The following is a 17,489-nucleotide window of genomic DNA, read 5'->3' on the forward strand; positions in this document are numbered from 1 at the left end:
GAGCTCCTCTTGGAGCAAAATCCCTTGAGCAGTACTGTTCGCACTTACGGTTTACCGAACAGATCCACTTGAGGGGTTCCCCAAAGGGCGAAGATCTCCAGAAGGACTTCCTGAGCTAGCTCACACTCGTGGGAGACTGTGCTCTGCCTGCTCAGAGCGTCTGCCGCTGTGTTCTGCTCTCCGGCTAGGTGAACTGCCGATAGAGAGATTCCTTCTCGTATTGCCCAGAACCAGAGCTGCATTGCCTCTCTGCACAGTGGTAGTGACCCTACGCCTCCTCTCTTGTTGAGGTAGTACATGGCCACCGTGTTGTCCATCATTATCAGGACATTCTTTCCCTGTACAGAGGGCAGGAAGGCCTTCAGCGCTAGTCTGATTGGCCTCAGCTCCGATAGGTTGATGTGTAGTTTGGACTCTGATGGAGACCAACGCCCGCTGATTGTCAGACCGTTGGTGTGGGTATGGGAATGTACAGTGACTGGCAGAAGTGCCAGGCAGCCACAGCCAGAGATGCTGTGGCTGGCTGGCACTTGTGTCAGCTTGCCTGACTTAATGGCTAGCGCATCTCCTAACATGGCTGTGGCCACAGTGGGATAATGTGTCCCGCCAATGTTGAGGTGGGACCGGAGGGCTCCGGCAGAGCCCCGGCTCAGTCCTACTTTTTGGAGACTGCCGGGACCGGGCCCAGGCCCAATTAAAGCACTGGCAACACCCCACCAGATGTGTGTGTCTACCCAAAAACAATATGAAACCAACCAGTCTGCTTAAACAAACCTGGAAACGTCATCACCATGGGCGGAGCCAGGCATGGGCTTAGAAGGGCTAAACCCCACCCACCCACTTTGATGCAGCAGGCATCACTCAGCTGTGACACCCAGTCCGGACTCAGACAGCAAGAACCTGTGACATATCTCACCTCGGAGAGCAGTGTATTTATTTAAGCAACTACACCGGTCTCAAAGGAGAGAAAACAGTAATTGAAGTGAACCTAGAGGCAGAGGACAAAAGCCTACCCAGAGGATATCGGAAGATCACCAACAAACCCCCCCCCCCCCACAAACCCCTAATGTTGTAGCTAAAGCTGACGGCTCATCTTTTACGTGGCCCATGCTTCAATAATTAGTGTCAACTTAAAGAAAAAAGTGCATTTGTGTGCATGCAGGGATTGTATGCATGCATGCATGTATGAATGTATGTGTGCATGCATGCAAGGGAGTGTGTAAGTGGGTGTATGTATGCTAGGATGTGTCTGCAAGTGCACACATATGAATTAATGCAGTGTGAATGATGTACATGGGTGTGACTGCGTGTTAATGAGAGCGCAGTGTAAATGTTTTGAGGCTCTGTCAATGACAGATCAGCTGTGTGGGTTCAGGACTGGTGGGTGAATGTGTATGAATGTGTCCATATCTTGGCATATCTGTGTGTGTGTGTATATATGTATGTGTGTAGGAAAGCTGGGTCATTGGAGCATGAATATTTTCTGACAAGAACATGGCATATTTTCTGCAGTTTTTGGGCAAAACGAAGCCAACCGGAGTGTTATGTGATGGTGGGGTTGGAGTGAGGGGCGGGAGGGAGGAGGGGTACTACAGTAGGGCTGGCGTGGCTGGGTATTCCTGTGGCATGGAATGTTGTACTCACATTAAGGACAAAGCCAACATGAGGAGTGTGCATGGTGGAGGGCATGCTGCCTAATTTTGACTTTGCTTTTTTTTTTACTGGTTTAAGGTCAAAGGCAGCATAAATATTCTTACATGGGGGCAATATAACATGAGTGTAACATAAGCGTTCTTATATGGGGGATTTGTGCAATGATAATATGCTACTTATATAGCGCTTTCGCCAAAGCACTGTACAGAGCATATTTACATAAAATGCATCAACCAACCGAAGTTCAACTCATTTATCGAGCTTTTAAGTATGAAACACTAAGTTGGCATTGCTGGGATTTGAACCTGCAAATCTCACTGAGATTCCAACATCGAGCGCTCAGCCCGCTGAGCTATCTTACCGTCTAGCCGGCAAGAGCATGTTTTCTTACTGTGGCATTGCAGTTTATTACTGGTGTTAAGGCCAAAGGCAACTTAAGTGTTCTTACATTGGGGTGGGTGCATTCAGTTGGGGTGCAAATACAACGGGATGAGAATTCTTATATGGGGAGTGGAAGATTTGTGCAGCCAGCAAGGATTTGTTTTCTTATTGTGGCATGACTTTTTTTACTGCCATTGAGGCAAAGCCAATTATGAGTATGTTCTTACATGGGGATATACGCATGCATTGGCAGAGCCAGCATCAACATGTTTAGTTCTAGTATTGTTACTGGTATTATGAACAAAGCAAACATGAGTATTTTTCTATGTGGGAATAGTGGCATATATAAGTGCACCAGAATGAACATGCGTGGGCACAATCAATATGAAAAAGCTTTTTACACTTGCAAAGTACTCGCAAATAGTGGGCAAAGGCATTATGGAAATGTGTTTGAAAATGCTCCTGTGCATTGTTGATGACTTGGCATCTAATGTACTTTTTCTGTCTTACCCTACAAAACCGATTGTAAACTGTGTGGCTTTTTACCTAATTTATCACAAAAGGTTTACTGTAAAATGCATTATGTTAACCCTTTATTTAAAAACTTTTCTCAAGGGGACAAACCCCAGCCCCCTTGATTGGCTGGACCTCCATCACTATGCTTTGTCACTCTTGGGCATTTGGCTGGGGGCTGAACAAGGGCCCTTCTTTCTGTGGGCTCTTCTTAGTGTGAACCCTACATTAGCTCCAGGTCCCACGTGTTAAACAAATGTGGCTAGGCCTCTGGTGAGTTGGGAGTAAAGATGCATATAATGGGGCAAGGCGTAATATCTAATTATGGGGCAAGGCGTAATATCTACTCGGCCTCCTGGGCCTGGGGAAAGGGGGGATGGATCAATAGCGCAATAGGTTTAATGCCCTGTCTCACTAACATTGTTTGAAACTGCCATCCAGCCTCCACCCCACGTCCCCAAAATGTTGAGGTTGGTTCCGCCTCTGATCGTCACAATGGTTCCAAAAGGTGTACCAGTGAGACCACACCGGGATCTCCTAAATGTCTGATTGAAGAAAAAAAGCACAGGGAAGCCTTATAAATTCCCGAAAAAGCAATTTCGATGCTGTGCTAATGATCAGAATAACACACGGAAACGTAGAAAACCTGGTCTGTCGGTTCCCTAGATTGAAGAATAGGTTAATCACCAGTAGGCGCTATAGAAAAAGACATGTCATTTGTAACACAGACTTACTTTTACAAAACGCGACTGGCAAAAGCCTTGTGTTGAAACGTGATCCAACAGACTTAAGAAAAAAATGCCTTTTCATTTGCTTTTGGGTGGACTACCTACGCCTCGACGGATGTTTATTTGAATCTTTACGTGAAAAGAGGGAATCATTTCCAGAAAACTGAAGGCAGAGCGCCGTGTTTTGCCATGAAATAACAGAGGCTCTATTTATGAAGCTGACGACAGAGAAAAACCAAATGATGGAGGCGGCGGCACGGTAACCCGTGCAGGGTCCTCCTCTGCCTCCCCTGCCCCCTGGGTAAGAGGGAGGGCACAGGCAAAAAACAAGCACCAAAATTACCAAAATTACCAAAAGCCTGCAAAGGGCGAACAAAGGCAAGGGACGTGGTAACCCCTTTATAATGGACAGGCGTCCTACACCAGGTAGCATCCAGCCCCTGCAGTAGGATGCCCATCGCGGAGAAGAGAAGGATTTCATTTTCGTTTCATCGTGCTCACGAAGTGCTGCCCGGAGAAGAAGAGCCTGCTGAAGACGTGGTTCTTGCTGGAGCAGTGTCGCAGGCAGCCGGAGCAATCGAGGAAGGAAGGGCTGGAGCCAGGACCTCCGCGATGCAGGCGTCGGCATCTGGAACTAGAGGCCATGCAGAGGGCTGCCTTCGAAGGACCGGGAAGCAGCACAGGAGTGCGGCAGGCCGCGTCGGTGAGATAAGGCTTCGTCACACCAGAGGTGGACCCGGAAGGAGCGTAGCAGCGCTGGGGACCAAGCGGGCGGCAGAGCGAGCGGAAGGAGTTACGGTTGCAGTTAAGGAGCTGCAGGGGGCACAAGGAGGCTGGGGCTCTTACCGAACCGAACACCCGGGCCATCAAAGGGTGAGAAAAGCATTGGGACTTGGTTGCAGGAACCGGGCTGCCCGGGTGGACTACCTACGCCTCGACGGATGTTTATTTGAATCTTTACGTGCAAAGAGGGAATCATTTCCAGAAAACTGAAGGCAGAGCGCCGTGTTTTGCCATGAAATAACAGAGGCTCTATTTATGAAGCTGACGACAGAGAAAAACCAAATGATGGAGGCGGCGGCACGGTAACCCGTGCAGGGTCCTCCTCTGCCTCCCCTGCCCCCTGGGTAAGAGGGAGGGCACAGGCAAAAAACAAGCACCAAAATTACCAAAATTACCAAAAGCCTGCAAAGGGCGAACAAAGGAAAGGGACATGGTAACCCCTTTATAATGGACGGGCGTCCTACACCAGGTAGCATCCAGCCCCTGCAGTAGGATGCCCATCGCGGAGAAGAGAAGGATTTCATTTTCGTTTCATCGTGCTCACGAAGTGCTGCCCGGAGAAGAAGAGCCTGCTGAAGACGTGGTTCTTGCTGGAGCAGTGTCGCAGGCAGCCGGAGCAATCGAGGAAGGAAGGGCTGGAGCCAGGACCGCCGCGATGCAGGCGTCGGCATCTGGAACTAGAGGCCATGCAGAGGGCTGCCTTCGAAGGACCGGGAAGCAGCACAGGAGTGCGGCAGGCCGCGTCGGTGAGATAAGGCTTCGTCACACCAGAGGTGGACCCGGAAGGAGCGGAGCAGCGCTGGGGACCAAGCGGGCGGCAGAGCGAGCGGAAGGAGTTACGGTTGCAGTTAAGGAGCTGCAGGGGGCACAAGGAGGCTGGGGCTCTTACCGAACCGAACACCCGGGCCATCAAAGGGTGAGAAAAGCATTGGGACTTGGTTGCAGGAACCGGGCTGCCCGGGTGAAAGACAGTTGAGTCCAGCATTCAGCAGGAGTGGGCTCGCCGGGGGGGGGGGAGGGGGAAATCGCGCATTGGAGGGGCGTGGAACTTGAATGCCGGCCGCTGGTACTGGGCCAGCTGATCAGAAGTCCAGCACGGAATGGGCGGCAGCTGCCACCCCAAGCCGGTGCATACGTTCAGCCCCCGGGCTGCCTGGGTGAAAGAGACGAGCATAATTTTGTGAGCATCAAGCACCTTGGAGGTGGCAGCAAAAGCCAGCCTCTGTGGCACGGGCAGTAAAACATTTTGGAACTGCAATTGCACCAATTTCGAAAATCTGACAGTGGTGATAAGAAAGTACATTGTTGAGAAAGGGTTGCACGGCACAGCAGAGGGATGGAGCTGGAAGCATTCATGGCATTGGCAAAGCTGGATGCTGCAACACATGGGCCCCGATTGGATGAGCACAATGGTGCGACAACCAGGACATGAAACGCCAGGTCCCAGTCAAGGAAGGGGCTGCCTGCTAATGTTTCAGGACAGTGCCAGCGATGTGGCACTAGAAGAGGTGGAACTAGGGGGGGGAGGAGAAGGGGAAGGAGAAGGAGAAGAGGAAGCAGAAGAGGACCGCAAGAAAGAAGAGGTGCAGATGACAAAAAGAAAAAGGACCATGACTGCGAAGGCCAGGGCAAGCAAGGAACAAGCTAATGCCAACAAAAAACAGAGAGGAAAGGGGAGGGTGCAGGAGGATGCATCCTTACCGGCACCTACACCTGCTGAGGCTCCAGGAAACCGTGGGGGCACAACCAGCACTCATGTAACCAGACTGGTGGAAGTAGCTGCGGAGGGACCCACATCCCCAGAGATGGTCAAAGGTATGTTCATGCAGTGCATGCAGGCATGGGGAAAAAGTGGGCATGGTCAGGCATTGTGTGTTAATGACAATATGAATAGAAATGTGGTAAATGATAATGGAATGTCAAATCAGCAGGTGATGAACCAGGGCTCAGGGGGGCCTGGGAGGGGAATTGATCATGCCTTGTCCCCCCTTTGGAGGGACTGGTCAGGTATCCCAGGTGGGGGTAATTCCGGCAGGTGGTTTTCAGTCAGTGGGTTTGCCCAGCACTGGCCCGTTGGGGAGTGTGGGGGTTAGCCAGTTGTCTCAAATGACCTCTCCAGCTGGAACACAACAAGGGCAGGCATGGTGGGGGCAAGGGAGCGGGGATCCACAATTTCAGTGGGGAGAACCAGACACAGCCAATTTCAGCGGCACCACCCAACCTAGTGACGGGAGGGGTTTGGGGGCAGGTAACCCAGTATGGAAGACCAATGCCAGGGTTTGCACCAGTGCGAGCGGCAGTGAACTCATTGGTGTGGCACATCCCATGGGTCACTAAGGATAAACTGTGGAGAAAGGAGTTTGTTGACAGCTTTGACTTGTTGGGGATTGTACCAGTGGGGGAAGGCGTGAAAGACCTGTCTGAAAAGGAGAAAGAGAAAAGGGAAAGGGGGAGGGCTAAGGTTGAGCCCACTATTCACAATTGGCTCAAAGCATTCAGAACGTACATGTCCATGATGCATTGGCAATGGTGGCTTATGTGCAATATATCCATGACCTTTACCTGAAGTATGGGGATGGGTGGGGTGGCTGGATTAAGAGCAGGGTTTTAGGCTAAAAATGCAAGTATGGCCCGCTATGTCTTGGGATGAGGTGGATGTCGGGGGATACATCGATAAAATGGTGCCCGCCAGAGAGTTCGGGGACAAGCAACAAGGGGAGAAGTCTCAGGTTTGGAGAGGTAGAGGGGGTTATTCACAGTGAGGTAGGGGGTCCTTTCGCGGGCCCTCCTCCTGGGGCAATCGGTACAGCTACCAGGGGGAGTGAGCAGATTGCTGGAGGTTTGCAGAAGGGGACTGCCCCTTTGGTAAAACATGTCGATTCAGGCACCCAAAGGGCGGAGGCTGAGGGACTCGCAGCTCCGCCTCATGGCGAAGCAAAGCATAAGAGCCGTGGCAAGCCAAAAGAAAAGTGAAAGCGAGATTGAGGAACTGCCATACGTGATTCATTTTGACAAACCAGTGAGAGGCAAGAATACGATTAAAACAAGTTTACACACGCCAGTTAACCTCCTCGCCATGACTCCTTTTCTTAATATGCATCACAACAGGGTTGATGCGAAAGCAAGGATTCAGGTGGGGTTACAAGATCCCTTGTACAGGAAAAGTGTGTGGCAGGGACGCAACCAACTTACGGTCGGCGCTTGAAAGGCCGGAGGTTGTGGCACAAGAAGTGGAGAAAGAAATCAAGCTGGGTAGAGTTGCTGGCCCTTTCGCCTCTCCTCCCCCTGACCCCAATGGACAATTTTGTGGCGTCACCATTAGGACTAGTGCCCAAAAAGGAGGAGGGCCAGTATCGCCTGATCCATCACCTCTCCTTCCCAGAAGGGCAATCTGTGAATGATGGCATACCAGACGAGTTGTGTAGGGTCCAGTATGCCTCCCTGGATGATGCGATACAGATGGTGAGAGCTGCAGGGGGCTCTAATGGGAAAGTCACAGTCAGCCTTCAGGCTGCTGCCGATTCACAAAGGGAGCCATCACTTGCTGGGGTTCAAGGTGATGGACAGGTATTTCTATGACAAATGTCTACCAATGGGCTGTGCCATTTCATGTTCGTACTTTGAAGCATTCAGCACCTTTCTTGAGTTTACATTGAAGGAAAAAGTGCGGAAGGGCTGGGTCTTGCACTATCTTGACGATTTTTTGTTCATTGGTAAAGAGGGGACCGAGGAGTGCAGGTCACTCATGGCTGCATTTCAGGGCTTGATGGGGATCATGGGGGTCCCATTAGCGGAGGGGAAGACTGTAGGCCCAGCCACAACATTGAACTTCTGGGGATTGAAATCGACTCAGTCAAAGGCGAATGCAGGCTCCCGCAAGACAAGGTGCAGAGATTGAAGGAGAACATCAGCGTGTTGAAGGGTAAGACCAAAGCTACCTTGAGGGAGTTGTAGTCGGTGGCAGGTAACCTCAATTTCGCTGGGAGAGTAATACCCGCGGGGAGAGCGTTTGCCAGAGGTAGAGCTAAAAACAGTGGGACTGCAGCATGCTTCCCAGCATGTCCGGTTGGGGTTCGAAGTAAAGGAGGATTTCCGGTCGTGGGAGAGATTTTTGGAGGAATTCAATGGTGTGCTACTTTGGAGGGGGGAATGGGCCAGCAGCGAAAGGCTCAAGCTATTTACCGATTCTTCGGGGGTCCCACAATTTCGGGGCAATCTTGGGGGACAGGTGGTGCGGTAAGGCATGGCCCACAGAGTGGCATCTGAAGGGAAACACAAAGGAAAACACGTTGCTGGAGCGGTTTCCCATTGTGGTAGCGCTTAAACTATGGGGGACTCAGCTAGAGAACTAAAAGGTGTCTTTGTGGTCAGATAATCTGGCGGTGGTTCAGATCATCAATCTGGGGTCATCCAACAATGTAAGGGTGTTGAAATTGCTCAGGGAACTCACAAAGAGCCAACTGGCATTAAACATCGAGGTCAGGGCACGGCATATCCCCGGCGTGAAAAACACAGCCGCTGATTCTCTATCTCGTTTACAGTGGGAGAAGTTTCAAGGCAACTGTCCAGAATCAAAGAAGGTGATGTCCCCGTTCAAGGAGCACTGGTGGGGGATGATTGGGGTGACCAGAGTTCCCTGATAGACACAGCCCTGGCGCCAGGCACAGCAAAGAGGTACAGGGCTTGCTGGGAACTGTTCACAGTATTTCAAAGGGACTTCTGCCAGAAGGGCAGCGAGAGTTACCGGTTCGGGCCTTTGTGGGCTGGTGCTGGCGGATGGGAAAAACCAGAGCCTGGATGACATATTACTTGGCAGCGATAGCCCATTATGCTAAAATACGGGGTCAAAGGGACCCCACCAAAGAACATTACATCGCATTGGCCATGAGAGGTCGGGCCAAACAGTGCAGAAGCCTAATGAGGGGTGGTCCATTGACGTGGTGAAACTACATGGTTTAATTAAATGTCTGAAGGTATTATGCAGTAGTGATACTGAGAGGGTGTTATTCACAGCGGACTTCACAGTAGCATTCTTTGGGGCCTACAGGGTAGGTGAGCTAGTACCCGAGAACAAGGGGGGCAAGGGGTCTGGTTTCTTGCGATCGAGGGATGTCCATGCAACTAGCAAACAGGTGATAATTTATGTACGTAGGTCAAAGACCGATCAGAAGGGGAAGCACTTCAGGCCATCCAGGTGAGTTTAGTTTGCCCGGTGGCGTCCTTGGCCAGTTACCTTCACCAAAGACTGCGTTCGGACCTGGGGGCTCCACTACTGTTGCATAGGGACGGGTCTGCCTCGAGCCGCTTCCAGTTCAGAAAGGTTATGGATCTGGCACTAGCGAATATGGGGTTGACGGTTGGGCGGTTTGGGACACATTCGTTTAGGATTGGGTGGCCACCTCCGCAGCGGCTGGGGGACTAGGGGCGAGGAAATCAAGCAAATAGGGAGGTGGTCTTCTGGGTGTTTTAAAAGATACATCAGGCCGGAAAAACATGCCACCTTCTCGTCTCCTTCCCATTACCAGCTTCGCAGAGGAAGAGACGTTCCGTTTGGGTGGTGGGGCACTTGTTTGTTGCGAGGGCCGGGCCAAGCTGGACACCGCAGCAGGAGGAGCTGACGGCCGGCAAGTACCGGATATGGTGGCACGGGGGTGCCAGGGATGAAATGGGCGCAGCTGCAGGGGCTTTTGCGCAAGTTGCTGGGTAAGCAGCAGAGGCCCGAGGTGTAGGTCATCCACTTGGGTGGGAATGACCTGACTAGCTTGGGGAGGGGGGTCTTGTTGAGGGACATGATGCTCTTGTTACAGGAAATATCGGCGCAGCTTGGAGAGACAGAGATCGTGTGGTCGGAGATAATTCCCAGGCCAGAATGGAGGGGAGCAGAGAACCACACTGCAGTAGAAAGATCGAGGAAGAAGTTGAATTGTGCTATGTCTAAATTCTGCAGCCTGATCAACTTGAAATCCCCGAATATTATCTAAAAGATGGGGTTCATTTTTCAGCAATGGGGATGGAGCTCTTGGTATTGGAATTTGTGTACAAAACTCTTGGAGTTGTAAGAGTAAGCAAAAGGAAGGGGGAGCCACAGTGGACGGTAACCCACCCGTGGCGGTGTTTGGGCGACCAAGAACAAGAGACGGACTCCGAATGAGCCATGAGGAAGCCCGAAGGGTCTTCACTCTTCTCGGACCAGCGCCTCTTGGGAGCCTAACGGCAGAGGCGTCTGGTGTTAACAATAAGGGCTCAGCTTCCCCCGCAGAAACGGCGCTCTCCCCGCCCACGGACACCTGCAAGGGCAGGCGGGGCTCAGGCACAAAGGGTTGGGAGAGTTGGGCCTACTATGGACTTGGTGCAAAGGAATAGGGCGAAGCAGGTGTATTGGACACGGAGCAGGCGCCACACTTACAGACTGATTTTCACTAATGTGTGCAGTGTTTCTTTTTGCTGTGAAAATAAATCTGCGGTCAAGTTTGCCATTTTGAGGAACTGTCTCATTCCTGCTAATTTTTCTAAGGGGGAAAGAAGGAAACAGAAGAATGAGCAAAATATGGTTTATTGGCAATGAGTATGAATGGACAAATGCAAGGGTTAAATGCCCTAGTCAAAGATTTGGCTGAGTGTATTTGCGTTGAGTTGCTGGTTTCATGTGCGGGTGAGAATACACCCAACCCTCTTCCATCCCTGCGGGCTGCAGTGTAATTTTAAGCTGTCTGTAAGATTTGGATAATGGCCCAGCAACGAAGGGGTTACCTGGTGATGTACAAGACGCAGCCTGGACAGCATGCGGCTGAGAAGAGGCTGTGTTTCTCCCCCCGCCAGATGTGCAAATAAAAACAGCTTGCAAAAGCTTCCCACCCGTTTCTGTGAGATAATGAGAGCATGTAAACGAACATATCAAACGTAACATACCAATCGCTTAAATGTAAACTATTCCCCCGTGCAATTCAAGGCAGCATAAGCAGTAGGGGAAACTGGCAGCTGTCACGCAGCTAATGATGAGTTTTGAAAAAAAACTGTCCGGCAGTTTAACACTGAGAAGACTAGAGCAGAGCTTGGACCCCCCCAGCCCCCAGTTGACACAGCAAAACCATGGCTGCAATCCGCTTATTCCTTTCAAAGAAGCCCACGGCAGGCAGCGCAGAGTTCAGTCTAAGTAGTTGTTTCATTTTAATGAAATCCTATGCTACTCGGGATAATAATACTTAATGATATAATGTGAATTCCTTAAGTGTCAAATGATTAAATTGCAAACCACACTTTTCGTTTCAATTATTTCCTTCTGAAAACAGTATGGGGGTAATTCCGAGTGAGGCGGTAAGGGGTTAACGGCGCTGGTAATGGTGCCGGAGCCGTCAACCCCTTTTACCAGGCACCCTTAGCGAGTCCTGTGAGCAGACCAGGGTGCTGACAAGGGGCCTGTTATTAACGGGCCTGTTAGCACCCTCCCCATTCCCATTGAGCCCTATGGGGGCTCGAATGAGGATGGCTTCCTTGAATGAGGAATTACCGGGCCCTCCAAGGTCGGAATGGTCCAGTAATTCCTCATTCAAGGAACCCGGACCCGGTACACGGTAAGGGGCAGCCATGCCGCTAATAGTGGCATGGTTACCTCCTACCTTGTAATGACCCCCTATGTTTCTACATCTTCCAATCAGCATGTTCCCGAACATTATACACAATTAACTAAACTGCGTTTTGACAGTACTTTTTTGAGGGCAACGTGATTAATGGCTATGCGAGCCACTTGTGAGAAGAGTGTGTTGCTAAAGCAGCAAAGGCTTTGCACTGCTCCCAGGGCCAATACAAAGAATGCGACCCATTGAGATGAACGAGCGCATACTCTTAAACCGAGCAGCCACTGTCAGCAGAAGAAACTGCTCTGAAAGTGCAATGACTGATATGTGATATGACAAATCTGATTCATTTGACTCACTGTGCTTCTGCTACTCTGCAGGAACCGTGGATTTGTTGACATAAGTAATGACTGCTGCATTCACTGTCGAGCCCTCACCACCATAGATAAAAAGCTCAAGGGGTTCTGTTTTGGCCAGAGAAACAAACAGCTTGCCTCCCATTTTGAATAAGGATGGACACATGTAAAAATAAATAAAAGCAAGAAATATTTTTAGAAGTTAAAAAGAGGGTTATTCCATTTTTTATATTATTGTTCTTGTGAAATTGTATCTTATATAGATTTGAAATTCGCTCTATTTATAAATGGAAACTATAAATGTAAAAAATGCAGTAATCGCCTGAAAATGTATCATTTTATTTGGAAGATGCATGGTATCTTTCCCATTCAAAGATGGCCGGCTTGTTTCCAGACAGCTTCCTTAGAGACAATCATCCAAGATGGCTGCCTCCATGGAAGAGCTCTTACAAAATCAAAGAGTTCCGAGATGGGCAGGAATGGCTGGGATAAGCTATAGGAATAACATTGGCCAGGGGCAGGGAATGGGATGGATTACAACTGTGTTTCCCTCCTCAAATATCATCTTCATTGGAAAAGCATTACAGACCCTCATTCAAAACCCCTATTTGAAGCTCTTATTCTAATGACAATAGTTTTGGATTTAAAGGTAGTGCTTTCAGCACCACCTAATGCCACAAACGAATTTTCAAAGCCATATTGGATGGGTCTGGCTGTATAAGGAGCACACGAGATTAACTGTGCATAGTGCTCAAACATATTTTACCTTTGCAGGGGTCTAACCCTACCATCATCAGAGGCCAAATCCGCACCTGAAACCCAACCGAGGGCCTGACTGACACCTATGTCTGGTAAACTACAACACTGGGGTACTAAAAAGGTATTTCATTAGGACCCACGAGATGGCTTTATGTAAAAAAAAAAAAAACATCTTTGTTCCTGTTGTAACAGCTTCTAACAGCTTTTGGTTGATCACGTCCAGATTAATACCTGTGATCTTCATTAGAATAACCCATCTGATATCTGTAAACGTATGTCCTGCTCCCCCAAAGTGCTTAACCATAGGGGCTGTTTCAATCCCATTCTTAATACAACTTCTATGTTATATTATGCGTGTTTTACATCTGCAGTACGTTTTGCCAATGTACAGTAAACTGCAGGGACGAGGGATAAGATACCCAACATATGTTGTATTGCAATTTGTAAAACTCTTCAGAGACCACATATTTGTCAATCCCAAGTCAACTTGTGTGTTACAAGTGAAATCACACACTGCACATGAGCCATATTTGCAGTCACCCACCACTGGTTTCATCCCCCACATTTCAGTTATGGTAAATGGACCTGTAGCGCTACATCATTATGGATCACAACATCCCCGATACTGGACCTTTTATTGAAGGCGATAAACTGAGCTTTCCTAGATTTGTCAAAACATCTTTTCCAATTTTTCTGAATGTATAAGAAAGATCAGTGAAGGTATTAGCAAAGAGCACAATAGCCTCACTGGTTTGCGCTGGGAATTTCTGACATGTCGTTCTAGGGTCACAGATGGATCCTCCACACACCCGCCCCACCATGAACATACTTATGTAGGTGGCAGAACATCTGCTGCATGCAATTTGACCTGGGATGTTCCCTTCACTCTTTCCTACACAGCATTCGTAAGTGCAGAACAGCCGGCACATTCAACATAGAAATACCTGGGGATTGGAGAGGTGGCGGTTCATAGCCAAGATGACCAGGTCTGTACCCCCTGTGTTCACAATGGCATCTTTCACATCATCATTTCCAGCAACAGCTTTGATCCCACTCAGCACCTGCTTCACAAGCTCCTATTGTCAATGAGAAATAGAGCCCAATTTAGGCAAAAAGAACATTAAAATTGATACACAAATTAAGTTGTAACTGCATAGTGCGTTTAGCAAGAACAACCCAGGAGTAATTTAAGTCCACAAGAAACAGAAAGGAACCAACCTCTGTGTCACAAATACCAAATTACAGCTGCGTGCCTAAAAGAGAACTTGTTACTGGTTATGAAGTAGTAGAATGCAAATTATGGATCACTTCTGGACAACATTACTGCAGACAGCACCACAGCCCTCTGCGTCAGTATCATATTTGAGTATTGCAATTGCCTTTATTCCTCCCCCGAGTTCACTTGATTCATGTTTTATCGATCAAATCAGACTGCAGTAAACTAGCAACAGCACCCCCACCCCATTTACTGTCACAGTGAGAGCAAAATAGGTGCTATACCCACTATGAGATGGCAGAAAGTCTTCTGCTGGCTGTCAGATATGGAATCCCATCTTATGAGTGTGGGTTTATGTTCAATTTTTGTTCTTGCCATCTTGGAAGAAAAGTTGGCACTTTAGCCTCCATACCCAGTCTCTTTGGTAAAGTGCACAATATAAGTGACTGATGGTCCTGGATCATTCCCCTGAATGTACAGGTCAGACCTAGCATGGGTATGCTCCTCAAAAGACAGTCACAAAGGATGCCAAATACGTTTGGAGATTACCAAGTTTGACATGCAGTATAAATACAAATGTCAGATACATTTTGCTCCCATTATGCTAACATCTTTTCTCTTTTCAGACAATCTCCTGTGCAGTTTTCACACAGATACAATATTGACAATGTGTTTCCTGCAAGGATCATTTTCAACGGCAGTCTTTCTACAGTGCCTTTGGTTTTCTCACTGGAGTGGGCGGACTGGCCTTTCAAATAGGCATTTGTACGCGGAGCGCGCGGTGTGCGCAGTGTGTTTCTCGTGTTTCCTGCAAGGATCATTTTCAACGGCAGTCTTTCTACAGTGCCTTTGGTTTTCTCACTGGAGTGGGCGGACTGGCCTTTCAAATAGGCATTTGTACGCGGAGCGCGCGGTGTGCGCAGTGTGTTTCTCGTGTTTCCTGCAAGGATCATTTTCAACGGCAGTCTTTCTACAGTGCCTTTGGTTTTCTCACTGGAGTGGGCGGACTGGCCTTTCAAATAGGCATTTGTACGCGGAGCGCGCGGTGTGCGCAGTGTGTTTCTCGTGTTTCCTGCAAGGATCATTTTCAACGGCAGTCTTTCTACAGTGCCTTTGGTTTTCTCACTGGAGTGGGCGGACTGGCCTTTCAAATAGGCATTTGTACGCGGAGCGCGCGGTGTGCGCAGTGTGTTTCTCGTGTTTACTGCAAGGATCATTTTCAACGGCAGTCTTTCTACAGTGCCTTTGGTTTTCTCACTGGAGTGGGCGGACTGGCCTTTCAAATAGGCATTTGTACGCGGAGCGCGCGGTGTGCGCAGTGTGTTTCTCGTGTTCCTCGGGGAGCGAGGAAGGAGTGGAAATCAGGACACCAGGAAAACCAACGACTAACACAGGTACTGTGAAAATCTACTTTGAAACACACGAAACCTGTCCATTAAAAACGCTTGCTTCTGCAGGACTATATACGGCAAATATTAAATGACTAGCGGACTTGCCTGATTAAGGGAAGGGAAGTTTTGGGAGTGAGACAGTTATTATTGCCACAGCCCTTGAATCCGCTACATACTATTGTACAGACCCTGGGAGTGTGATAGATACTCTACCATAGCCCTCGGTCTGCACTTAATCTACCTCAGAACCTCAGACAATTGACTCCCTTGTGGGCCGAGTACAAAATAGATTACTAGTATATAACTAAGGGAATCACAAGCTCTGGTGTAAATCGCCCAAAATGCCGGGAAAGGCGGCAAACCGTAATAAAACTGCGGCGGCCAGGGCGAAGAAACCTTATGGCTTACGATCAAACAAAGAGACCGTGGACACATGTAATAAAAAGTCTCTGGAACGTGGGGGACTAAAAGAACCTGGAGATAAGCCTGAGGCTCCACAAAAGGGACCGCTAGATGCCTACTTCCCAAGTAAAACGAGCGAAGGAGAGGCTGATGCTGCACGGAATAAAAACAATGCTTCACAATTGGAGGGAGAAGGAAGTTATCTCCCTCTGGACTTGGATAATGACTCCCTCTTGCAATTGTGCTATGCACTACAAGAACGTGTGGGAACACAAGAAGGGAACCAACTAGAAGTAGAACGGTTGGAGTATCCACTAATCAGTAACTCATTAGTGGAAAAACCGGATGAAAATATAGAACGGGTGCTCGTACATGAGAAGTTGGTGGCTAATCATGTACTAAGGGGAAATGGATCTCCCATTTTGATATCCTCTGCATCACATACTGAAACTACCCCGTACGCCTCCATACCTGCCGCCACAACTACTCCTGTACCAAAGGCACCACGGCTATCAGTGAGTCCCAATATGGTTTTTGATTCAGCAAACCCAACAGAAGATCCCACACATTCAGATTTCAGTGTACATGAAACTTCTCAAACTGGAAACGCTACATTGAATTTTGCCATTAAAATCCTATTAAAACTCTGTGGAACGATTCATGAGGACCTGAAAGCTCAGGGGAGGGTGATCTTAGCCCTACATAAACTCCTAAAAACAACAAAATACCGAGCACCCCCTGTATAGACCGGAGAGGCACACCGACATTAGAAGATTTACATGAAGAATCAGATAGAGTAAACCCAGCCCAGATGGCGGAAAAGATGCCAAATGATCGAGATGAGAAGGGATCAGTGGGAGAACAGGAAGAGGAACCCGAAATAGTGGGTCAATTAAGCAGGAAACAAAAAAGAGCAGCGAATAAAAGGGCAGAGAAAACAAGTAACCCCCCCCCCTCCCCGGAACTCCACTCCTTGCCCCCCTCCGGGCAAAAATATTTCCAAAAAGCAGCGCAAACGTGCGGAGCGTAGGAAAAGAAGATCTGCCCAAACAGTGGGCACTTTGACGAGCTGGCTTATGGAAGAACAACCGGCACACGCAATTCAGAACTTGGCAGCCCAGTCGGTCTCCTCTACTTCATCTGACCCGGACTTATCCCTCAGGAGGCCAGAACCAGTACCCGAGCTGGAACCCATACCGGGCCCACTACAAGAAGGAGAAATCATGGAGGGAAGTAGGAGCGTTGAGCCACCTAAGGTGGACATTAAAATGTGATTATATCCCCTGTTGAGAATAGCAAAACTGGCAAACAGCTGAATCGATCTACACTCTTTGCCTTATTTGCCAAAATACCGTCACTAAGAATCCTAAATTCTGATGACGTGGATTTTGTTGAACCCTCACACAGTAAAGAAGGGAAACATACAACCATCCACTGCTACCTCCCGGAAACTGCTGCTATAATAAGGGCTAATCATTCATCTATTAAATATCTAGGATACGAGTTGGACGTACCTATTATTGAAGAGACGATTGATGAAAACTGCCAAAAATGCAAGTGTGCATGCTCAACTAGCCCTTTAACATCAAAAATAACAAAAACCACTCAAAGGCTTAGTGATGAGCAAGGTTGGGAATGGCTTCAAGAAAGGCTTGCGCAGAAACAAAGTGGGTGAACCTCGATAATATCTAGCTGGAATACAAGGGGATTTAGTCACTGGACGAGTGAGGGCC

The 17,489-nt window shown here is 48.7% G+C and overlaps 1 protein-coding gene across 4 annotated transcripts in view; it reads right to left on the reverse strand.

Annotated features, from left to right (window-relative positions):
- The window catches only part of ARMC6 (armadillo repeat containing 6), an 817,534-nt gene that overhangs the window by 321,657 nt on the left and 478,388 nt on the right, over positions 1–17,489 (reverse strand). For all 4 annotated transcript variants that reach the window (XM_069649134.1, XM_069649136.1, XM_069649137.1 and 1 more), the window contains one exon: positions 13,692–13,823. In XM_069649134.1, the coding sequence (XP_069505235.1) occupies positions 13,692–13,823 (132 nt within the window). The remainder of the gene's footprint in view (positions 1–13,691; positions 13,824–17,489) is intronic.

The sequence above is a fragment of the Ambystoma mexicanum genome, chromosome 1p (genome assembly GCF_040938575.1).
Source record: "Ambystoma mexicanum isolate Mex_15411 chromosome 1p, UKY_AmexF1_1, whole genome shotgun sequence".
Lineage (NCBI taxonomy): Eukaryota > Metazoa > Chordata > Amphibia > Caudata > Ambystomatidae > Ambystoma > Ambystoma mexicanum.